At 40.3% G+C, this 25,525-nt stretch overlaps 1 protein-coding gene across 1 annotated transcript in view; it reads left to right on the top strand.

Annotated features, from left to right (window-relative positions):
* The window catches only part of Spop (speckle type BTB/POZ protein), a 73,109-nt gene extending 49,230 nt beyond the window's left edge, over positions 1-23,879 (top strand). The window contains exons 3-11 of the mRNA XM_090350955.1: positions 367-510; positions 1,981-2,102; positions 6,269-6,420; positions 6,541-6,668; positions 13,769-13,946; positions 16,764-16,819; positions 17,322-17,444; positions 21,643-21,785; positions 23,352-23,879. Coding sequence (XP_090207081.1) covers positions 433-510; positions 1,981-2,102; positions 6,269-6,420; positions 6,541-6,668; positions 13,769-13,946; positions 16,764-16,819; positions 17,322-17,444; positions 21,643-21,785; positions 23,352-23,496 — 1,125 coding nt within the window. The 5' untranslated portion in view covers positions 367-432 and the 3' untranslated portion in view covers positions 23,497-23,879. The remainder of the gene's footprint in view (positions 1-366; positions 511-1,980; positions 2,103-6,268; positions 6,421-6,540; positions 6,669-13,768; positions 13,947-16,763; positions 16,820-17,321; positions 17,445-21,642; positions 21,786-23,351) is intronic.
* The last annotated feature ends 1,646 nt before the right edge of the window (positions 23,880-25,525 follow it).

The following is a 25,525-nucleotide window of genomic DNA, read 5'->3' as shown; positions in this document are numbered from 1 at the left end:
AGAGGATGACTGAGGTCTTCAGGAGCAAAGCGTGGGTGCCCAAAGGAAGGGACCAATGGCAAGATAGTATCTGGTGTTAAGGATGCTGGCTCCTCTTCAGGTAGCCATAGGTGGGCCTTAATATATACTCTTGGGGTAAGTTCATTTGCTAAGAAGATGAGTGTTTTGCAGGTTAAAATGGATAAGAGTATGATTAAGAAACTAACTCGTTTTCTCTAGGCTTCATATTTCAATAAGATGGCATTTGAATGATTAATGTAGACCACTTCAGGAAAGCCACAAAGTTCTCAGTCTCTCTAGAGGATCAAACAGATAATAGGATAACAAACCGATAATCTAATCTTACTGGTTATTAAATCTGATTAGGGTGAAGAAAGAATAGAAATCTTTGTCCCTTGACTTTGAAAATCTCGTTTAACCTTCAAACTGGCGATGTCAAGGGTTCCAAGTCCTCCCCCTCCGGCAGAAATGTCGAGTGGCCCCGTAGCTGAGAGCTGGTGCTACACACAGGTAAGTTCAAGTTCCATGCTTCCATCTTTGGAGGATTGGATGGGCAGAACATGATTGATTCTCTACCTTGGGTTTCCTACTTTGTATGGGACATAGCTGCCACATAACAGGCGGATATTTTACTTCTCAGTCTTGCATACCTTAGTTTTTTGGTTGTTTTTTTGTTTTTTGGGGTTTTTTTTTGCCAGTCCTGGGCTTGGGTTTTCTCAAGGCTAGAGCTCTACCACTTGAGCCTCAGCACCACTTCCAGCTTTTTTTTTTTTGGTACCGAGGAATCAAACCTGGGTCTTCGTGCATGCTAGGCAAGCACTCTACGACTAGGCTAAACTCCTGGCCGCATGCCTTAGTTTTTAACTTAAAATGTAAATCTTCAAGGCTAGGGTTGCTAGAGTTTTTCAATGATGGTTAAAAGGATTATTTATTCATTGGTTTGCTTGTTTGTTTGTTTATTTAACTAACCCTAGCACTTGTACTTAGGGTTGCTCAGGACTAGTGTTCTGTCCCTTGAGCTTACAGCTGCACTTTCAGCATTTTTTCATGATTAACTAGTAATGAGTCTCTAGTACTTTCCTTCCCCAAATGGCTTTGAACCATGATTCTCAGATCTCAGCCTCCTGAGTAGCTAGGGTTACAGACATGTGCCCCAGTGCTTGGCTATTTTGTTTTATTTATTTATAACTTTTGGTACCTGTAGTAGGGCTTGACCTAATGAATTCAACACTGTTGCTTGCTTTTTCCACTTAAGGCTGTTCCTGTACCTGAGTTTCTGTACTTGTTCCTATTCCAGTACTTGAGTCACACCTCTAGTTCAAAAAGAATTTTTAATTTTTTTTTTTCCTGTCCTTGGCTTAAACTCAGGGCCTGAGCACTGTCCTTGAGGTTTTCCTCAAGGCTAGAGCTCTACCACTTGAGCCACAGCACCACTTCTGGCTTTTATGTATGCATGTGGTACCAAGGAATCAAACCTGGGTCTTCATGCATGCTAGGGAAGCACTCTTACCACTAGGCCAAACTCCTGGCCCTCAAAAAGAATTTTTGAAACAGCCCCCATGATTGAGATAATTTCTAAGGTTTTATTAGAGGATCCAAGTTTGATATTTGTAGTCTTAAGACATCTCAGTTGCAGGCTCATGTTAAGTATGGTTTTATTATATGCTCTCCAAATTCTGTCCATATTTTTGTTATTTCCCCTTTCCTTCACCCCCAATCTATGTTTTTCTTATTTGCCATTCAGTGTTTCACAGAAAGTGAAAAAAAGTTGAGAAAATGTAACAGGTCAGAGTGAGGTTTCTTAAAATGTGGTTGAAGGATGAAGGGACTCAAGCTGAGCCCTCTTGCTAGCACAGGCGTTCAGGAAAGGGTAGGGGAGAGGAGGGGAAATGCTTGGCTGATCTTCAGCCTGTCTTTTTTTTTTTTTATTTCCTCATTGCCTACTTGCTATTTAATTGCTTCCTGGTTTTCTATCAACAGATCAAAGTAGTGAAATTCTCCTACATGTGGACCATCAATAACTTTAGCTTTTGCCGTGAGGAAATGGGTGAAGTCATTAAAAGTTCGACCTTTTCTTCAGGAGCCAATGATAAACTGAAATGGTAAGGAAGAATACCTTTAACTATAAAAATTTTCTTTCATAAATTGCCTGATTTAGGGAGCTAGGAGTTTGGCCTAGTGTTAGAGTGCTCGCCTAGTATGCACGAAGACCCAGGTTTGATTCCTTGGTACCACATATACATAGAAAAAGCCAGAAACGGTGGTGTGGCTCAAGTGATAGAGCTCTAGCTTTGAGAAAGCCCAAGGACAGTACTCAGGCCCTCAGTTCAAGGCCCAGGACTGGCAAAAATAAATAAATAAAAAGAATAACAACCACAAAGATAAATCTCTTGATTAAAAAAAAAATTGCCTGATTTATATTTCATTTTATTTGTTTTGGTGCCAGTCCTGGAGCTTGAACCACTGTCCCTGAGCTTTCTTTACCACTTCAGCCAGAGCTCTACTTTTTTGAGGGGTGCAGAGTAGTTTATTGAAGATAAGAATTTCATAGACTTTCTTCCCTGGGCTAGCTTCAAATGGATCCTCAGATCTCAGCTTCTTGAGTGACTAGGATTACAGGCATAAGCCATAGGCCCCCAGCATAAATTGCTTGTTTTACTTGGTTTTATAGCATACTGAAGTTAGAGACTTTGTCTTGTTCTTACTGTATTGAAAGTACCTAGAATAGCATGTGGTCCACAGTGGGTGCTCACTAAAAGTTGGGGGGGGGGGGTTGTTTCTTTCTTTTTTTTTTTTTTTGGCCAGGCCTGGGCTGGGCACTGAGCACTGTCCTTGGACTTTCTCAAGGCTAGCACTCTATCACTTGAGCCTCAGCACCACTTCTGGCTTTTTTCTATGTATGTGATACCAAGGAATCGAACCCAGGTCTTCATGCATGCTAGGCAAGCACTCTACCACTAGGCCAAACTCCCGGCCCCCTAAAAGTTTTTTGAATTCAGTACTTTTATGAAAGAGTACAGCAAACTCAAGCTACAGAATAATGTAAATGAGAAAAGAGGTCCAGACACCAACATCTCATGTCTATAATCCTAGCTACTTAGGAGGCTGAGATCTAAGGATCAAGGTTCAAAAGCTAGCAGAAAAGTCCCCCTGACACACTTTTTTTTTTTTTTTGCCAGTCCTGGGTTTGAGCACAGGGCCTCAGCACTGTCCTTGGACTTTCTCAAGGCTAGAGCTCTACCACTTGAGCCTCACCACCACTTCTGGCTTTTTTCTATGTATGTGGTACTGAGGAATTGAACCCGGGTCTTCGTGCATGCTAGGCAAGTAATCTATCACTAGGCCAAACTCCCAGTCCCGACACTTTTTTTTTTTAATTAAAACTTTTTTATTAAGACTGAATTTTTACATCATCTTTCAAATGTCATGTTCTACAAACAAGTATTCAAGAAAAAAATCTATATGCAATCACTGGCACATACATTTAAGAATGTAGTTAAAATTAAGCTGAGTCTTTGTATGTCATAGATACATATTTACATAATATATCAATATATGTCTACAGAATATATATATATCCTATCATAGACCTATATATCTATAGAGATATATTTATATCTCCAAACTCATGTCAATGTCCTGGAGTACCTGAGTACCTGAGTACCATGAGACTCTTATCTCCAATTAACTACTCAAAAACTGGAAGTGGCATTGTGACTCAAGTGGTAGAACACTGTCCATGAGCTCAAAGAGGCTTAGGAACAGCACCCAGGGCCTGAGTTCCAACTATACAACCAACAAAAATGGAATAGAGGGCTAGTTTTAGAAGTGATATCCATATATAATGTGAGTGGTGTCTGCTTGGCAGACTAACAAATATCCATTTATCTAAATGGAGTGATAAAGATCTAGTTGTGACTTAGTGACAGAGCACTTACCTAGCATGAGTGAAGCCCTGGTTTGAGGCTCACTCAGATCCATTGACAGTATAAAACAGGTAAGGACTCAGCGTAAGTCAACCAAAAGTAGTGTGTAAAAAGGACTGACCATCAAATTTTCTGGGTTTTTTGTTTTGTTTTGCTTTGCTTTTTCAAGAAACCTGGATAACATAAACCTTGACTTTTAAATTGCTTGCTGTAAAGGGAATTTATCTTTGTAACTGTTCTTATTAGAATATAGGATGGATTTTTTTCCAGCAAGCGCATGAACAGACTACAGACTCTTCTCTCCCTTGCCTGTTGTCCATGCTGTTGGAGCTCTTATACTTTTAGAATGGCTAGCAGTAGCATGGACATAACCCGCTAGTCTGAACTTTTCCTGAACTGACTGCGTAACCAAGAACATGTCATGCATACACTGGTTGAGATCTAGCAATACTGAGATGCTACTTAGAGTAGCATTTGTCTAAACCATTCACCTTGAGGAACAGGAACAGGCAAGTAAGGACACAACCATGTATCCCCTACAAAAGCCAAAATAAATCATACCACATCAGTCTTAGCGTCTGATAACTTATCAAAGAATTCATTTATTTGATATTTGTTGACTATATGCATTAAGTAGTGTACCACTAGGTATGGAGAGAAGTGATTATTCTTAGGCATTGTATTTAGATCCACATCTTTAGCATATTGCATAGTGGTATGGGTGACATCTGCACTCCCTCGAGAGGGAGTTAGGCCACCTGTTTGAGAGAGGTGCCATAGTACTGGCAGGGCCTCTGTAGTCTATGTGAGAGAAGCAGTGGCTGAACCACATGCACTTTAGCTCATGACATTTACAACTTAACTAAAATGAACCTATTACATTCTGTCTGAATTTTTGTTTTCATCTAAAAGTTAGAGATTGGCATCTCTAGAAGCTAGCGAGAACATTCCTCTGTGTAACAGGGGTTTTACTTTTGTCTTTGTTTCTCCATAGTGCCTCTGTTATTTTTTTTTTTTTTTTTTTTTGCCAGTCCTGGGCTTTGGCTCAGGGCTTGAGCACTGTCCTTGGGCTTTCTCAAGGCTAGAGCTCTACCACTTGAACCTCAGCACCACTTCCGGCTTTTTGCTATGTATGTGGGGTACCGAGGAATTGAGCCTGGGTCTTCATGAATGCTAGGCAAGCACTCTACCACTAGGCCAAACTCCCGGCCCCAGCCTCTGTTATTTTAATATTAAAACATTGTTACCAGATTGCCAATATGTCTGTAAAAGATTATATATTATGTACATATTTCTCCAGAATATTTATTCTCTCTACCATGGTATTAAAGGGCTCATTGACTTTTTTTTTTTCTGTAGTTTCTCCATTGTTCTAACAAAATTAAGGGCAAGCTTTCCAAAGATTGAAGATTAGACTAAAACAAGACTAACTGAATTTAAAAATGTTTTAGCGAAGGGGCAGGGAGTTTGACCTAGTCGTAGAGTGCTTGCCTAGCATGCATGAAGACCCAGGTTTGATTCTTCAGTAGACTGGCAAAAAAAAAAAAATATATATATATATATATATATATGCATATGTATATATTAGTGGAAACAGTAAGTGACTTGGGAGATTATCAATGAAAAGAAAGAGATCAAAAGGATAGGATTCTAGAATTCTCTCATGTTTTTGTTTACTACTTATTGCTCTAGAGGAATGGTTCCCCAGCAGTTATTTTGCTAACAGGTAAATTTCTTTGTATGTGGCCTGGATTTTTTTTTTTTTTGCCAGTCCTGGGACTTGAACTCAGGGCCTGAACACTGTCCTTGGGCTTTCTAAAGGCTAGAGGCCTACCATTTGAGCCACAGCACCACTTCCAGCTTTTTTCTATGTATGTGGTACTGAGGAATCAAACCCGGGTCTTCATGCACACTAGGTAAGCACTCTACCACTAGGCCAAACTCCTGGGTCATGGCTTAGATTTTTAAATAGCTTCTGTTGATTCTTTTTGTTTTTTGTGAGTCTTGGGGCTTGAATTCCAGGCCTGGGCACTGTCCCTGAGCTCTTCAGCTCAAGGCTACCACCTAACTCTTTGTGCCATAGCCCCACTTCCCATTTTCTAAAGATTAACTGGTGATAGAAATCTCTTGTTCTTTAGTGCCTGGGCTAGCTTTAAACTACTCGATCCTCAGATCTTAGCCTCCTGAGTAGCTAGAATTACAGATGTGAGCCACCGCACCAGCTCTATTGATTCTTATATGCCAGTTTCATAATGTTACTTCACAGCCCTGTCAGACTACTTACTCTTTTTCTTCTCCCTTTTACTCTTGTTTATGTTTTTCTTTTTTTCTTTTTTGGTCAGGTGTTTGCGAGTAAACCCTAAAGGGCTAGATGAAGAAAGCAAAGATTACCTGTCACTTTACCTATTATTGGTCAGTTGTCCAAAGAGTGAAGTTCGAGCAAAATTCAAATTTTCCATCTTGAATGCTAAGGGAGAAGAAACCAAAGCTATGGGTAAATATTCTTTCTGTTTGACTCTTTCACACTCAGCATCTTCATGCACTAATACATACATTGTGGATTCAACCTGATTTTTTAGTAACTGTAAATATGACTTCTTTCTTTCAATCCCAGAGAGTCAGCGAGCTTATAGGTTCGTGCAAGGCAAAGACTGGGGATTCAAAAAATTCATCCGTAGAGATTTTCTCTTGGATGAGGCCAACGGGCTTCTCCCTGATGACAAGCTTACCCTCTTCTGTGAGGTGAGTCCCTTCACCCTTCTCTGAGACTGACAATTCCCAGACTCTATGGGTGTTGGTAGAGTTGATTGTATTATACCAGGTATGTGGAATAAGAAAAATCCCCAAATGGAGTATGCTGTACAAATATTATTTATGTGGCTTATGGAACTGCCTCATGATTTCAAGGTTACTGAGCATGTCAGCTTTCCACTTGTTATTGTTCGTAAAACAAAGATTGTATGACTTTAGTAATGTATCAGTTCTGAGTTGCTTGGATCAAGAGTCTAGTTTTTTTTTTCCCCCTAGTCGTGGGGCTTGAACTCTGGGCCTGGGTGTTGTCCCTGAGCCCTTCAGCTCAAGGCTACGGCCCTACCCTTGAGCCACAGCCCCACTTCCGTTTTTTTCTGCTGGTTAATTGGAGATAAGAGTCTCATGGACTTTAGTGCCTGGGCTGGCTTAGAACCTTGACCCTTAGATCTCAGCCTCCTGAGTAGCTAGGAATACAGGCGTGAGTCACCGTGCCTGGCTCTACCATTATTTGGCCGGGTCTCTCAAATACTATTTACTCTCCTTCAAGCTAAGGAGAGTAACCAGCAGCTATGCCTTCTTGAGTGGAAATCCAAAGGTGTTTGACAATGGATCACTTGCCTTTTCTAATCTTTAACACAACTACTTAGGAGTTGAGTTGTGGTTTGTCTTGCTGGAGCATTATGAAATAGGAAAATAGAAAGAAACCACTTTTTCTAGGCAAAGGCTGTGTGAAACTTCCTACTCAAGAGTTTGCTGGGAGTGTTAGCTATAGCCTGATAGAAGGATCTGTCTCTTAGCAAGGGCTAAAGAGCCTTCCCAGCTTTACCAAAGAAGCCTGGAAGTAAAATTCCCAGACCAAGATGCAGTTGGCAAGCACTGAATCATTTCATGTTGTTTTCCATATATTTAGAAATATTCTCTTAAACTCACACTGTAATAAATGAATAAAACTCCTAGTCAACTAGGGCATTAGCGTCACTGTATACCATATGGCCAGGGAACCACTCCATGAGCAGCATACTTGATGAGAATACCACTGCACTTTTCATGAGGAGAGTGCAGGCAGGTTTCCCAATTGCCAGATTGTTCTGTCACATAATAGGCTTACACTGTGAGTTAATGACAGTTCCAAACGCATATCACCGCTGGTGTAGCAGGGGTGGTATTCCCTCAGGAATCTTGCCCTTTTGCAGAACAAAGCTGGCCACTAGCATTCTTCTGTATTTTCACAGAATAGTTGCTAATGATTAGAAACTTATTCGGGCATATACATTGAATAAGTAAAGTATGGTTTATATAATACTCTCCGTTTTAATTGCTAACTAAAAAAAAACAAAATAATGGACTTATTGTCTATATAAATATATGCTATGTGGCACTTGTTTTATGTCTGATGAATTTGACGTTTGAATGAAAGTCCTACTAGTCACAGATGATAATTGCCTGGCTGAAGTGGTTTTTGTGAAGTTACATGTTGTATAAACAGCATTAGTTTTAGCCTTCATCTACCTTAGAGACTTGTATTTTAAAAAAAAAAAAAAAAACTGGACCGGGAGTTTGGCCTAGTGGTAGAGTGCTTGCCTAGCATGCATGAATACCCGGGTTCGATTCCTCGGTACCACATACATAGAAAAAAGCTGGAAGTGGTGCTGAGGCTCAAGTGGTAGAGCTCTAGCCTTGAGAAAGTCCAGGGACAGTGCTCAGGCCCTGAGCTCAAGCCCAGGACTGGCAAAAAAAAAACAAACAAACTTAAAAATAGTAGAAGATTCTAATTTTGTTGGAAATAAAAGCCAATCTTCAACTTTTTCTGAAGATAGTATCTCTGAATAGTGCATCTGGTGTTTTAGGCAGAGCCCATAACCTTTATTGTAGCATCTCCAAGCCCACAATGGGTCAATCCTTTTCTCACATTCTTCCTCCTCTTTCTTAGTCCATTCCAGCTGCTCCAACCCCTGTATTGACAGTCTTGATTTTAGAAACTAGTTAGCCTGCCCTCACTTGGCAGTCTTTTATCCTGTGGTTAAGTCTGAGGCTGAGTTCCAGCACTCTCTGCACGTCCCCGCACAAAATTCTCTTTGGAGAAATCCTGTGGTTAAGTTTAGATTTGCCTTACTGACTTAGAAGGGAAGTGAGATGACACGTTGGAAACGAGGAGATGTTGAACAGGGAAACGTCTGCTAGGTTCTGCTGATGCCATCGGTTTCTTACCATCAAACCAGGTGTGCCATCTGTTCCTCTCACACTTCTCGGCTGGGCACAGGTGCTGAGTGTTGCTTCTCATACTTGGGCTTGTGCCTAGTGAGACTCATTTCTGTTCCAAGACTCTCTGTGGACTTAGTAGCATTCAGCATTGCAAGACGTTTGCGTAGGGGTGTGTACTGGATGTGTGGGTTTAAGAAATGTCTGCAGCTCATCTAAGTTCTTAGCACTTTTCATAGCTAGGTCAGTTTTGATGCAACGTCCATCCTTTTTACCTGTTGTTTCTCCTCTATGATGAAATATTTATAAACAAGTTTATTTTAATTTATTCTTATATTATTTGGAGTGGGCATAATTACTGTTTTTTTTTTTAAAATTATTTAGAGGCTTTTATAAAGGTGATGTTCAAATGGCAATTACGTTATGAGGGCCCGTTGTTCTCCCTCCCTCCTAAGGAGGCTGAGGTACTTGTGTGCTGTCTCGATGCACTGAGGATGGTGGTTTCAAGGACTTTTTGGTATTCCCAAAGGTCATAAGAGGGAATCCTAAGGTGAAATCACATATTTGTGTGTTTTGGCCTTTATTTCAGTGGTATTGCTGTTATTGAATGTTAAAGGAAATTAGATTGGAAACTGAAAATGCCAAATGGGGCATCTTATTTGTAATATGCTATCTGGCTTCATTTTGAGTTCTCAGTGATATTTTTGTCTGTTAGGAAATGTAGCAATTCCTCCAAGTTGATTTTGCTTAATTAATTTTTTTGGAAGCTTTTTTTCCCCCAGTCTAGGGCTTGAACTCAGGGCCTAGGCACTGTCCTTGGGCTTTTCTCAAGGACTAGTGTTCTATCACTGGTACCACAGCACCACTTCTGGCTTTTTCTATGTGTATTGTACCAAGGATTCGAACCTGGGTCTTCGTGCATGCTAGGAAAGCACTTACCACTAGGCCAAACTCCCAGCCCCTGAAAGCTTTTTCAAAGCTCCTAAATTGTCTCTTATCACAATCCTTTGAGCAAGGTTAGTTGTCTTCCTTCATTTTATGTTACAGGGAGAGAAACAGTGTCTCGGGAGGTCAGGTAATTTTTCCTAACATTGTACAGCAGATTAATGTCAGGGCCATGTCAGCTCTCCATTTCCCATCTCTAGTCTGCTGTGGTATGCTCAGTAGAACTGAATGCCATTCACCCAAGAAAACAAGGGCTCTCAAGTTTTCTTCACAGAATATTGACTTTGATAATGGAAGAGAGAGACCTGAACACGTGTTTAAATTATACTTTTAATGTTCTCCTTAATAGTTTGGACCAAAGAAAATATTTAGGAAAACTCTATTAACCATTTCTTCAGTTATTTGTATTTAACAAGTACAACAGTAAAAATACCTTTATTCTCCCCTCACTGTATATGCCTTTGACAGCTATAGAAGATTCTTGTGCTTCTTTGTAATGGTACAGTTAAAGATGAAATAGAAAATGCCATGTAAAACACCAAATATAAAATATCCAGACATATGTTTACTCTTTTAAAGCATCCCTTTCATTCCCAAACAGTCTATCTCTACATAGCCTAGGTATTTTTTTTGTTTTACCAATTTTTATAAATGGGTCTCTTCAGGCCCGGAGTTTGGCCTAGTGGTAGAGTGCTTGCCTAGCAAACACAAAGACTCAGGTTCAATTCCTCAGTAGCACATACAGAGAGAGAAAAAAGCCAGAAGTGGTGCTTTGGTTCAAGTGGTAAAGCCCTAGCCTTGAGAAAGCCCAAGGACAGCACTCAGACCCTGAGTGCTCCAGAATTGGCATAAATAAATAAATTTTAAAAAAAGAAATGGGTCTATTCATTTTTTCTTTTCCACTAATGAATTATTTGTATATATTAATTGTACTGTTTGAAAGTGCCACTACTGACTGTTCTTGTCCTATGAAAGTGTTGATTTAATGTGTAACATCATCATAGATTACAAAGCATGACGAGCAATAACTGGGAATTAAGTTCTCCTCCCTAACCGGAGGCTAATCATCATAACCCACCTGTATTTGCTGCTCCTCTGTTCTCTACTTGGAGACGAGAAACGGCTATTTTGTTAACACCTCCTCGTTTATTACTTCTATGTCTGATCAATTATTTAGATTTGCTTGCTCTTGAGCTTTTTTAAAAACGATGTCAGACTAGATGTTGTCATTTAGGACTTGCTTTTTTCATATTCTATATCTAATATTCATATATTGCATGTGATCATCGCTCATTTTTAGTGCAGTAATGTTTTGTTTGAATGTGCAATTCATTTTTTTCCTTCTCTTGTTGACTGACATTTATGTTGTTGCTAGTGTTTTGCTGTGAGTAATAGTGTTGCTACTATAAACAATTTGTATGTAGTGCCTATTTAATTTCTTGATTCTTTTAGTGTATTTCTATGGATTTTTACTTTAACTTTTTTAAAGATGACATGTACAAAAATTGGCACAATCCTTAGTCTTTTATGAAATTTCTTTTTTAAGAAAAATAGATTTTAAAAGTGAGACCCTTTTACAACTTGAAACTTAGGGGATTATGCAGTCTTCCTGAGACGTTTTCATGCATTCATTTATAAGACGACATAAATGTCACAGTCACGTCATCTTCACAGCTGCAGTTCTCAATGAGTCTCCACAGTCAACTTTATAGGCATTAAAGAAAAAAATCTTTGGTTTTTCTCAAAATGGTCTCATTTTTAGCATTATCATTTGTAGAGGAAAACAATCCCTCTCTAAGTTAAAAGTTTGGGCTCTGAAGACTCATTTGTGAATGCCATTTAAAATTTATTTTTAATTAAGCGTATTTAATGTTGGTAAGAGGTGCCAGACTTCCAGAGCTCTAGAGACTCTAGGCATCCATATATCTACAGAACAAGCCTGGCACAGACAGTAAAGGAACATTCTCTTTCCTGCCCTGTTCCTGTCTGTGTCCAGAGAGAAGAATTGCCCCAGTGAGAGGTTCATAGTCTTTGGGCCCACTCATTACAAAATACGCATCTAACTGCAGAAGGTACACTGGTAACTGGAGTTTCTACAAAATTCAGCTTCGCTTTTGCCAATTCATTTTACCCAGTCTACTAAATTGCCATCAAGTGTTAATGACTTTGGGCTCCTGTCAACCTGGTTTAATTCAGGCTAGGAACACAGTGCCAAAAGTATTCTCCATTCCCTTCATTGGCCATCCCCAGAGATCCCTGCCTTTCCCAATGAAGAAGTTGGATTTAATTAGTCTTTTCCTTTTCCTTAAAGAAAATCAGAGTTTAGAGTTGTACCTAGGAATAGATAATTTTGACATTAATGGTAAATCAAAGAAGTGAGTGTTAATATGAGAAAATGCCTGAACCAAATTAGAAAGCTTACAGAGGAGAAGAGAAAATTGCTGTGGAGTGGTTTGTTCCTAGGCTATTAAAATAGTGTTATAATCTGCCTCTGATAAATGTGGTACTAATGCTTAGCACATTCATAATTGATTAACTTGGCTGCTTCGCTACTCAAGACTATAACAGCTAGTTTTAAACAAATAAATATGTTTCTTAAGCTAAGAGAGTATCTCACTGTTCACCCAGAAGGTACTATAGATCCTCTGGATTGGGCACTAACTTTGCCTCTGGGCATGTGACTGCAGCTAAAAAATGACTTGCATCTTGAAGGTCAAAAGAAATCTGGGTCATCACAGATATTCTTAAATGTCTCATCTGATGTAGGAATAGCAGGAGTGGGAAGTTAATTCTCAAGGTTTGTGAGTTCTGCTTAGATTTAACTGTCGTTACCTAATATGTTGTAGGAGATGAGCACAATGTGGTTAAGCAGACAGTTGCTCTAAGGGATCTTAGCTTTCATTTGATCATGGGCATTTATTTTAGAATTTTATGTGATTTCTAAATCCTTGTAGTTAGTACCTTAACCAATTTACCTGAGTTCCACAGACCATCTAGACATTAGTTTGGTTTGTATTTAAGCAGAGTAGTTTGGTTCTACTAGTTAAACCAGGCTGCTGAGCCACGGTGGGAAGAAAACACCATTGCTACTCTGTTCCAAAATTGTAGGTGTAGCCAGCCATGTCAGATCTCACTGTCGCAGTTTAGTGAGTGCAGGTTCACTAGTTGTGCTGTTATATCCACTTGCTTCTTCCTACTGGGGAGATCTTCCAAGCCCAGCCCTTACTTGTAGTATACTGGTCAGTCACATTATGCTCATTAAGCTGACACTTCCAGGAAGTCCCAGTTCACTTACCAGGCCCTATAGAAGCTCTTATATACAGATCAGACCCAACTAAAATGAAGTGAAGTGCTTTTAGGCTTAAGAGAATCCGCTTCGAGTTCATCAGATAGGGAAGGGGGGAAAATAAGTGGGTGTGAGGGGAGGGAAATGGAGACCAAGACATGAGAAAAGGTATCAATGTTTGTGAAGTAATGCACCTTCTATCTGGTGAATATAATGTAACCCTTCTATTAATTACAATAAAAAAAAATAGGAAAAAAAGAATCCTCTAGAGTTCAAGTGCTGGTTTATATAGGCATTCTTTATATTTAGCCTTTTTGTTTAAAGCAGAAGAAGGTGAACATAGAGGTTTAATATTTGTCTTGTCAGTTTCCTCCTGTTGACTCTACCCAGGTTTATGGTGCAGGGAGGTAGAACTTATTAGAAATTGGAAAAATTGCTCTGTTGGGCTCTCACCATTGTCCTAAGGTGGTGTTAAATAACTGTGGTTCTGATAAATAGGAAATTACTTGATCCAGGATAAAGCTTTGATTGTGGAGGTGGCTTTAAGAGAATGTGGCTAACACTGGTATTTGAATGTTCTATAGCTTTAAGGCAAAAATCACCTCTCTACCTGCTGGTTTAAAGAAAAAAACCTTGGATGATGTTTCCTTGTATTTCACAGGTTAGTGTGGTACAAGATTCCGTCAACATTTCTGGCCAGAATACCATGAACATGGTGAAGGTTCCTGAGTGCCGGTTGGCAGATGAGTTAGGAGGACTGTGGGAGAATTCCCGGTTCACAGATTGCTGCTTGTGTGTTGCTGGCCAGGAATTCCAGGCTCACAAAGCTATCTTAGCAGGTTGGTATATTTAATCGTGGGTCACTTTATAGCTTTGATAAAATAAGTAAAACTGTATATACATAGTCACCTTTTAAACTCTACACTTAAATATGTTTTTATATTATGAAGGCATTAGTTCTCACAACCAAAAAAGCTGTTCTTAATTAAAGGGTATACCTTTAATTTTGGCTGTTCAGGAGGCTGCGATCTGAGAATCGCAGTTCAATATCAGTGTGGGCAGTAAAGTCCATGAGACTTTCTTTTCTCCCATTAATCACCAAAAACCCAGAAGTGGAGCAGTGGCCCAAGTGGTAGAGTGCTAACCTTGAGGACAAAAGCTCAGAATTGAGCTTGAGCACTCAGGCCCAGAATTCAATCCCCAGAAGAAGTAGGAAAAAAGTTTATGTGGCTTTTCTTTCTGTAATAGACAAAGGTATTGAACACTTTTGCTCCTGGGAGCAGCTGTCAGAACATTTGTTAAGAATGAGTATACAAAAAGAATGGACATCAGCTGCTAGGCAGGGTCTTTGAAGGCAATGGAGTGTATTCTTGCCTGCAGGCTAAAGAAGATTTAGCTGGGTGAGTCCCCAGCCTTGAGAAGTCAGCCTTCTCTTCAGTATAAATACATTAGAAGGACAAGACTGTAGCCATGAACAAGAAGGATCAGGTTCTGCTCTAATAGGCAGATTTTAAGACTGACCCAAAGGAGGAACTGCTTAGAAGACTGACTTCACAGGAAAGGAGAGCAGACAGCCACACACTGCTCTGTAGACCATAAAACCTATGAGGAGACAATGTGAACCTCCAAGCAGCACACTTCTTCCCAGGAACCTCATTTCATCATTCTGAAGGACACACCTGTCCTGGGTGTGGCAGTGCATACTTGTTGCTCAGTCTCCCCTCTGTGCTGGATTACAAGAAATATTTTAGACTCCCCTTTAATCTCCTCCAACTCCTAAATGATGCCATTGTCAGCTTCTCCAAGAGAATATTGGCCTTCACCTTACCTGTTCTCAGTGGAGTTCTTCCCCAAGTTCAGAGCAAACTCTTTTTCATTCTCTGCTGTTCGTATCCCATCTTGTCTTCCCAGAAGTCTTATTCTACCGGTTATTCTCCTTCCTACCACCTTCCCCTCTCCCTTCTTTCTCTCTCTCCATATCCCTTCAGAGCTAAATTTCTTGAGTAAGCACATTCACTCTCTACTTCTCTTCCTCTCACGTATCCTCAGTTCACCTTCTTGCTAGGAGAGCAGTTTTCCAAGGTTACATGCATGACCTGCTAGTTCTAAATTTGAGAGACTTCAGTTCATATATTACTTTACTCCTGTCTCCAGTTTTCTTCTGGTTCATTGGCCCCTTTTAATGTGTGGCCTCCCTCCTCCTTCACCCATTCCTTTGAACATTCATTGGTCAGCCCTGTAGAGGTTTGCTTCAGTTCTATTTTCATACTTACTTTTCCTGGGGATTCTATGTACTCCCCACATCAGCTACTGTTTACTCCTGGTGACCCTCTAAGGATATAGACTGCTGTGGCCCTTCCCTATTTGTGAAAAGCACTGGTGCTTAAGTACCCTATAGTTATTCATGGGCTTGGGCTCAGGGCCTGAGCACTGTCCTTGGGTTTTCTCAAGGCTAGTGCTCTACCACTTGAGCCACAGCACCACTTCTGGCTTTTTTTTTTCTATGTCATTTATGTGGTACCTAGGAATCAAACCCAGGTCATTGTACATGCTAGGCAAGCACTCTACCTCTAGGCCAAACTCCCGGCCCCTGGTCTGTAATTTTTCTAATATAAGAGTGAGAATTAATAACCTTTTGGTATAGAAGAAAATGTTGAGGCTTAGGCAGTTAAGTGATTTGTCAAAAAATGGTTATAAAATGACCAAACTAAAATTAGTCCTTGCTGATATAAACTAGGGTAAAAGTTCCAGTTTCTTCCTGCTAGGTCAAAAACCCTCCTACATACTCCATCTGTTCCTCCACTCTTTGGTAATAGTTGGTAGTCTCAACTTTGGCCAAGACCTCTGACTTAGTCAACAACATGTAAAAACTTGATTTCTTAGTTGTTTTACTTTTTATGGCTGGTTATGTTTATTTCTTTTTCATGGTATTTATTAGGCTAGAATATGCATAGATCAGAACACTTTCTCAACCATGGCAGTCTTCCCACCCCTAAGAATAAAAACTAAATTCTCCCTAATGAGAGAAGTACTAAGGAAGATGATTATTATCAGGTAGTATGAACTTTGAGGGGCCACAAACTATTTTTTTTTTCCAGTCCTGGGGCTTGAACTCAGGGCCTGGGCACTGGGCCTTCTCAAGGTTAGTGCTCTATTACTTGAGCCACATTACTCTAGTTTTCTGGTGGTTAATTGGAGATAAGACTCTCGTGGGCTTTCCTGTCTGGGCTGGCTTTGAACTATGATCCTAGATCTCAGCCTCCTGAGTTACTAGGATTACAGGCATAAGGCACCAATGGCCAGCCTTACTTAGAATTTAAAATTGCTTGGAATAGAGCAATAAATTGTTTGGGAGCTGGAGGCATGGCTTAGTGGTTGAGTGCCTACCTAGCAAGCACAAGGTTTTGCTTGAGTTCAAACCCTCGTGCTATCCTCCCCTCACAAAAAAAAATAGTGCTTTGAAGGGAGTAGATTTTTTTTCTTTCATGTATACTCAATATACTATATGAAAGAAAATTTTGTAATTCCATGTAACTTGAGACCCTTTCCTCAATGGGATGGGAGAGGGAAGGAAAATGATCTATTCATGGTGACAGAGGATAACAAAGATACTCCATGTAATAGTCTAACCTGTTTGTTTCCCTTTCACATTATAGCTCGTTCTCCAGTTTTTAGTGCCATGTTTGAACATGAAATGGAGGAGAGCAAAAAGGTATGTAATGACTGAAAGGACACATGTCTTTAGCCAGGTGATTAGAATCAAATCATTTCCCAGTTTGATAGCAGATTTATTTTCCTAATTATTTTTTTCCTTACTATGTTATTAAAATGACATACAGGTCCCTGAATAGATATGTTCTGAGAGCAGATAGGGAGGTAGTCTGGAAGTATTCCAGGAAAGTGGACTCACTTTATCCCTAGCAGATCATCTAAACAGTTGCCAGTGAGAATATTAGATATGTGTTTCTGCTTAGAAACTACATGAAAATAAAAATTACAAATACAGTTGTTTTGTTCTTGTATTTGAGAATTAAAAACAGGCTGTATGGGATGACAAGGCTTGACAGTCAAATAGGGTAAAGAGACATTTTCTGTTGATTTAAGTGATTGTAAGTGACGAAAAGCTGCACTCCTCACCAGAGCTTAAAATCATGACCATAGTTAGGATTTTGTTCTGTTGGAAGATTTTCTCATTTTCAGTCTTTCTGGCACAGAATCGTGTTGAAATCAACGATGTGGAGCCTGAAGTTTTTAAGGAAATGATGTGCTTCATTTACACGGGAAAGGCTCCAAACCTTGACAAAATGGCTGATGATTTGCTGGCAGCTGCTGACAAGGTGAGATAAGAATAGGAAAGTAATTGTAGGTCCTGGCATTATTGTGACTTCTTCAGTTCTGAAAATGGACTTCTCTGTTTCATTGTGGGTAAAACAAGCATACATGTATCCTAATTTGGCCAGAAAAACTTATTTATGCATGTCATTCCAACATAATAGTAACCTTTTGTTCTCAAATGTGTCTGCTATGAATGGTAAGCGGCAGGGTCATTCCTAATGATGAAAAGAAGGATGAGGTTGATATTCACCTCTCTTGTTCCAATTCAAATTAAACCACATATTTTTTTGCAAGTTCTGGGGCTTGAACTCAGGGCCTGGACACTGTCCTTGGGCTTTCTCAAGGCTAGGGCTCTACCACTTGAGCCACAGCACCATTTCTGGCTTTTTCTATGTATGTGGTGCCAAGGAATCAAACCCGGGTCTTCATGCATGGTAAGCAAGCACTCAACCACTAGGCCAAACTCCCAACCCTCAAATTAAACCACAGCAAGAGAGAAAATTCAATTAGTACTTTGGATTGTGCTTTATAATTTGGAATCTTTTTTTAGTTTATTGTTTAAACTTTGTTATGAGAATACATTGTATTGTGGTTAGCATTTTCAGCTTTGCTAAGTTATTGAAAGCTATACTAGCTCTTCAGAATTATATAACAATCAATGGCTCTTTGAGAGGGAGAAGATACTGAATTTACCCAACTCAAATAATTGCCATTTTGCTACAGAATTTCTCAGAACCTGAAGAATGTTAATGTACATCACAAGTTTTCCAAAAGGAAGTACACGTTTCTCCAGTTCAGTTAACCCTGAGTTCCTTTTCAAGGATCACCTCTAAGGATTTGTGGACCCAAAATACACACTGGGAAACTGACTTTGTATAGACACATGGAGTCCAGGCCCTAGGCCTGTGAAAACGTTCCCAGGAGAAGCTTTCTTGTGTAGGAACAGAAGTGAGGCTTGGGAAGTTGTTAAAAGGACTAACCTGCAGCAATAGACCTCCCAGGAAAAGATTGGAAATGCTGGAGGTGCTGGCTCTTCTTGTCCTGGTGCACCCCAGCACCCATCTAGGAGGAGAGTGAGCTCCAGCTGAGGAGAGTGAGGCCCAGAGCCTCAAAGGATCTTCTTCTTCTCCTCCTTGCACCTATGGGCACAGAAAGGTACCTGATTTACAGTAGAGGTTGTACCTTATCAGCATTTTGGAGTGTGTATAGAAGATGAGGTACATAGGTCCTGTCAGTGATTCTGATGAAGATGGGAACAGTGACTGTCCTTCTACTCTAAGGTACTAGTACAATTAGCAATGTAAAAATTCCATGCTCTTCCAGCCTACCCTAGTTCTGATCAGTGAAAACTTGGTTTCAGTTAGGAAGAAAACATTTGGCTGGGTACCCATGGCTCATACCTGTAATCCTAGCTACTCAGGAGGCTGAGATCTGAGAATCAAAGTTCAAAGCTAGCCCAGGCAAGAAAGTCTGTGAGACTCTATCTCCAATTAACCACCAGAAAACTGGAAATGGTGCTGTGGCTCAAAGTGGTAAATTGCTAGGCTTGAGCAAAAAAGCTTAGGGACAGCACCATACCCTGACTTCAAGCCCAGGACCCACAAAGAGAGAAAAGGAGGGAAGGAACAAAGGAAGGAGAAGAGAGAGGAGAGAGGAGAAAGAGAGAGAGAGAGAGAGAGGAGAGAGGAGGAGAGGAACATTTGGTATGAACTCATAGTTTATATGGTTCTGCCTGAGTAGTTAGAATTACAGGCATGAGGTACTGCGCCTGGCTCCCACTTTTTTTGCGAGTGTGTGTGTGTGTGTGTGTGTGTGTGCTTGGGCACCTCCCTTTCCAGCTTTTTTTTTTTTTAGTAGTTGCGCCTGGCTCCCACTTTTTTTGGGAGGGTGTGTGTGTGTGTGCTTGGGCACCTCCGTTTCCAGCTTTTTTTTTTAGTAGTTAATTGGAGGTAAGACTCTTAGGGGCTTTCCTGCCTGGGGTTGGTGTCAAACCATTATCCTCAAATCTCAGCATCCTTAAGGATTACAGGTCCCCAGCTAAGGCCCATTTTTTAGACAGAAATGCTAAGTCCTAAATTTATACATCTTTAGAGCCAAAGTTATACTTTTATATCCCTGAGGTTTTATTACTGCTCTTTAGCCAGAGATCATACCCATAACTGTAAGTGCACAGGGTACAGAACAACCTACATTTTTTTTCATACTGAGTATAATATTTTCATTATAGTGTGCTATCTTCCATTTTTAAGATTAAGCACAGCAGTGTTCTAAGTTTATGAATGAGAAGAGTTCCTTTTCAACTTCCATTCAGAATTTCCCATTAGTCTTTGCTCTAAGACTATTTGAAAACATTTTTTACCTTTACACTTCCCTGTGAGTTTTAAGGAAAGCAGAATAAGAAATCTTTCATGGAAGGATCTAAACATCAAAAATGTACCCAAGAGGCTAAAACAGCTTCTTCTGAGCTTTTCCAGTCTCCTGGGGACATGTGTAATTAGACCAAAAACAAAACAAAACACGTAGCCAGGCCTAGGAGACATAATTTCAATCTCCGGGGTAAGTACTGCCATTAGGCAGGTTTTTCAGAAGCATAATTAAGGGGGAAGGGGGGGGAAACTTGATCCTCTAAGGGATAAGAATGGCTACTTTTGTCTAATTATGCAGTAGGGATCAGAGCTATTCACAGTAAAAGTCCTTTTAAAAGAATATTAGATAAAAGAATATTAGAAATGATAAGAGAAATAGTATGTGAGTACTGTAAAAAGACAACGTTTACTCACTTTTTCTGGTTTTTTAAAATAAAAATGGCAACCTTATTTCTTGCTTGTCTAGTGTCATTCCTGTTTTTCTTGGGAAGCTATTTTCCAGTTACTCAAATATAAAAAAAATTAAAGCTGCACCAAAACCAATAATACTCTCCTTCTGCTGCAGGAGATCACAGGGCTTGCAGAAATTCCTCACTCCAAATTCATAACAACAAAAAATGTCCTGGTTTGATTGTCATGATTCAGCCTGGAGAGGTGTTGTGTCATTGAGTTCTGACGCCCCCAAAATGGGACCTCTAAGAATTGTGGACAGACAGCAGACTGTTCTCCTGTGAATTGACATTTTGTTGTGTGCTTCTCTTTATTTCCTTTCTTATTCTAATCCTGAATTTTCTTTGTAAGCTCATGTCCTATGAGTGAGCAGGTGATGAGTTGCATCAGACCCAGTCAACTAGCTCAAATGTGCCCAGGTTAACCTAGACATTCCATTTCTAGATCATACCTTTTTTTTTTTAAATAGAAGGCTTTTGGAGGGGGCTTGTTTTGTTTTGTTTTTTGTGGGTCATGTGGCTTGAACTCATCCTGGGCACTGTCCCTGAGCTCTTCAGCTCAAGGCTACCACCCTACCCTTGAGCCAAACCCTGCTTCCCATTTTCTAGAGGTTAATTGGAAATAAGAGCCTCAGGTCCTTTTGTGCCCAGGCTGGCCTTGAACCTTGATCCTCAGATCTCAGCCTCCTAAGTAGCTAGGATTACAGGCGTGAGCCACTGAACCTGGCTGAAAATGTAAGTTTTTAAATGGAAACTGGATCCAGGGTCTCTCCTGCTTTGTCCTTTAACCTTGAGAATATTAACTTCAACCTCAATGAAACAGGGCTTTATTGATTCTCATTCTTTTTAAAAGAAGGTCCTTGGTTCACCCTCTTCAGGAACACCTAGCAACAGAGATGCTAATGAAAGTCACCCAGGACTCCTTTTCCAGCCTGGTGGACCAGTTGGAGTATCTTGCTGGGCTAGTGACAGTGCTTAAGTAGGAAGGAAGGGCTGTGCTTCCCCCAAGTTGGTTGCAGATAAAAGGATAGCAGAAAGTTTAAATGTTATGTTCCTGTTGGCCTGAAGCATACTATGCCTCAGTATAGGTAGGTGGTGATGATTTAAGAAAGACAGGTAGGTGATATAGTAAACTCTAGGATGTAGGTCTACTCTATAATTGCTACTTTTCACAAGCAAATGGACCTTAACTTTAGCTGTCTTTAGTTCAAGCTTAAACACCTAACCTTCAAGAATATGTTGATGTTTTCTCATTGCAGTAGTAGCTTTTCATGCCCTGTGCAATTCTGTTTTGGTATCCAGTTATACGGTGCTGCAGCCGAAGAAAATCTGTAGCGATCAGCCCAGTGATTGCTTCTCTGACAACGGCACTGCTTGTTTTACAGTATGCCCTGGAGCGTTTGAAGGTCATGTGTGAGGACGCCCTCTGCAGTAACCTCTCTGTGGAGAATGCTGCAGAAATTCTCATCCTGGCTGACCTCCACAGTGCAGATCAGTTGAAAACTCAGGCAGTGGATTTCATCAACTAGTGAGTTGGCATTTTCAAAGTTCCTCTTTCAGAATAATTGGATAAAGAAAGGAAAAAGACTTTGAATTAGTAGGTAAAGCAGGCAAGTAGCTTCATTAACCTTTTGGTAGTAAGGATAGAGTTTTCATCTTTTCCTTCTGCTTGACAGTATGGAAAGCAGTTTTGCTTTCATGGATCCAATCCTAGTTGTGAGTGAAGTATTTTGCTTCCAAATATGATCAGAATTGATGAAAATGATAGCATACTGTGTTATCATATTGTGGGGGGCCCCAATGATAATATTTTTATTTCACTAACTTAATAAAAGACATAGAAGTACTTTTTTTTATGAGTTAGTAAAGTGTATCTGATAGTCTATACACGGATGGGGAAAAGAAAGGTAATCAGTAATTGAGATGGTTAAAAAACTGTTTCTTCAAGTGAAAGTATTCTGAAATACTTTGAAAGAATCAAGATGAGTTATGACTACAGTTCATCTTCTCATTGGTACACATTTCTCTTCTCCTGCTGATGTAAAACAAAAGTTGATATGGAACACTTACTATAAGCCAGGAGCTGTGGCTCACCCCTATAATCTTAGCTACTCAGGAGGCTGAGATCTGAGGATCAAGGTTCAAAGCTAGCCCAGGCACTAAAATCCCTGAGACTCTTATCTCCAGTTAACCACTAGAAAGCCAAAAGTGGTGTAGTGGCAGGCCCAGAGTTCAAGCACCGCAACGAAAGAAAGAAAGAAAAGAAAGAAAGAAAGAAAGAAAGAAAGAAAGAAAGAAAGCAAGCAAGCAAAATAATTATTTTCTCTAGGTCTGGTAGTAAGATTGTTTCTATTTCTAAGGAGTTATCAATTGAGGCAGGAGAGAGAGAAGAGACCACCAAGTATGAAGTTCCACTGAGTGTTCACAATATGCTAGATTCATGCTTGGGACCTTTTAGAACTTTACCAGTGAAAAAAGTGTGGTTACCCTTCTGTTCTCCCCCACCCCATTTTGGTGTACTGGGGATTTAGTCTAGGGCATCATGCTTGCTAGACAAGTGCTCTACCACTTGAACTATACCCACAGCCCTTAATGCTTACTTTGTTTTTGAGATAGGGTCTCCCTAGTTTTGTCTAAATGACTTTAAACTCTTGGTGCTTCTGCCTTTGCCTTTGAGTAGCTGATCTTACAGGTATACACTACCATGCCAGGTTCTGTTCCCTCTTTTTTTGACAAATAGACCCCAGCTGTGATCGGTCTCAGTTGCAAGCCTAGTAAATGACAAAGCTAGTGGGAATTCAGAGCTGGTGGATGAGGGAACTTTTGCTCTTTCTCCTTATTATTGTCATCAGTGAACATAAAGTACGCTGCCAGTGTGAGGAGCCTGAGAGTACAATGGCTCAAAGTCCCAGTTTTGAAAACGATGACAGCCACAGTCTAGTCACTAGTCTACCAAACTTGTATATGTTAAGGTTTCTAGGCACACCCTTCATTAACACCCTCTACACCAGTCCTGGGAAATGCACTGTCTAGGAGGCTGTCCCATCCCTCTTCTACACACCCCTAGGTAACCTTCTTTCCTTGTTTTTCCTAGTCACGCATCGGACGTTTTGGAGACCTCTGGGTGGAAGTCGATGGTGGTATCTCACCCTCACTTGGTGGCTGAAGCATATCGCTCTCTGGCTTCAGCACAGTGCCCTTTCCTGGGGCCCCCACGCAAACGCCTGAAGCAGTCCTAAATCCATCCAGTTGTGAGACTCCATTTATTTTCCAGAAGCAGCAGCTATTGCTGCTGCCACTGACCACCAGGTAGACAGGACAGCGCAATCTGGAGCTTTTACTCCGTTGTGGGAAAAGACTGCACCACGGCCCCAGACTTTTAAAACAGCACTAAATAACTTAGGCCAATGGGGGGAGGGAAGGGCCCAGGATTCAGGGCTACACAACCTCATGAAAACCCTGTTGCCGTGTCACCGTGTTCCCTTTGGCCTGGCCGAGTCTGACACTGGGGTCCAGTTTAGGCGCTGGCCTCAAGCACATCCCAGCAGTGGTACTTCGGAGAAACCTACCTGCATCTGACTGAGCAGAACGAATCGTCAGGTGCCTGGAGCAAAAAGAAAAAAGAAAGAGGACATTTAGTTTTAAGAGAAGGGAAAAGGAAAGAAAAATTTTTGCAAATTTTTTTTTCAAAAATCAGTTTGTGGATTCCAATAGTATTTATGTTGAAAGAAAGAAAGCAAATTTTAGTCCTTCCAGTTGTGCTAAAACTTGGATGTTTGTGAACATTCTTCACTATCATACAAGTATGAGAAGACATCTCTCATTGTTAGCACTTATTGTTTGCAAGAACGGAGCACATCCTCGTATCCTCTTATGAAAAGTGACAAGTGAAAGCGGAAAGGGAAGGAGGTCATTTGATCTGGAAGATGAGTGTTTTGATGGTAGTAGCTTTTGCAAAAATCTTTATTGGTGTTGAAAACTGGAAAAAAATAATTCATCCAGAATTTATACTGTCTTGATAAGAACAATGGTTCTCTGTTTTTAGATATTGTGGAAAATGTTTTTTGGCATTTTTCTCTGATTTTATTTCTCTTCCCTCCCCCCTCCCTTTTTTCTAAGAAAAAAAAAACTGCAAAAATACAGGCAAAAACAAACAAACAAACTAGGAAACACACAAAAGCAAAAAGCAAAGAGAAAAGGAAATTTTATTATTAATGCTGTGTGAAAAAAACCCCAGCCCAGATTGCTCAGCCGTTCCTACCTGACTTGCCGCCTGCATAGGAGCCAGTCCTGTTCCTTCTGATTAGCTCCTCTTCCTATGGGGGAGAACTTCCAAATGTTAAGTTTTTCTTTTTGAAAATATAAATAATTACTATTTTGTACTGTGTAGTATCTCTGGTCTTTTGTTTCACTCACCTGGCTTGTCTCTTGAGTCTGAGTTTCTTGCATAAGAGATTTCGAAGCCCTTGTTTGATCCTTCATCTTGGGGAGATTATGTTTGAAATGTCTAATAAGCAGTAGGGATTTATTTATTCTCCATAATCTCATTTCCTTTGTGAGCTCTCAGCATCTGCCAGTCTTGTCTTCCTTGAGTATCTGATAGTCTATATCCCGATGAGGGACCAGGCCCCTACCTCTGCTAAGGCAAGTAATTATAATGGGCTTTTCTGCACGCTATATGTTTGAAGACCTAATCTTCAATCCCCTTTCTCCTAACTAAATATAAAAAGATCCAGGAAACATAGATATGGAGATTAAATAAAGGAAAATTACTGTTGCTGACTGGTCCTGTTACTGCCTTGATGTGTTTCTAGAAAAGTGAAGGTCTTAACTCCCGCTGAGCTCCACAGACTGCTGTGTGCTCCCTGCCAGCCTGCTCCTGGTGTTGTTAGAGTGGTGGGATATGCTGCGAAAGGCAGTCACCATGTGGGGGGGGAGTTGCGGTATTACACCTGAGGTCAAACTTCAACCTGTTTCCCCTTCCATTTCTTTGTAGTGGACCCTTATTTATTAGCTTCACAAAACTTCTGGTTTTTATTTATCTCACCACACCTACAATGATTAGATATATGGTCTATTACCATCCAGAGACAGACTCTGTTTATTAGAAAGCACTCCATTGCTTGTTCCGGTGTCCTCTATGAAAGGAAGTGTCTAGCTCTTCACCTGCTGATAGCCGGCCTGTGCTGTGTCCACTCTCAGTTTCCTGGTTGGCACACAGGCTTAGTAATCAGGACAGACCCAAAGTCTCCTCTACCTATATTGCCT

Source organism: Megascapheus bottae, chromosome 17 (assembly GCF_031878675.1).
Source record: "Megascapheus bottae isolate mThoBot1 chromosome 17, mThoBot2.hap1, whole genome shotgun sequence".
NCBI classification, from domain to species: domain Eukaryota; kingdom Metazoa; phylum Chordata; class Mammalia; order Rodentia; family Geomyidae; genus Megascapheus; species Megascapheus bottae.
The sequence above is the reverse complement of the archived record's forward strand: the minus strand, read 5'-3'. Positions and strand labels throughout refer to the sequence as shown.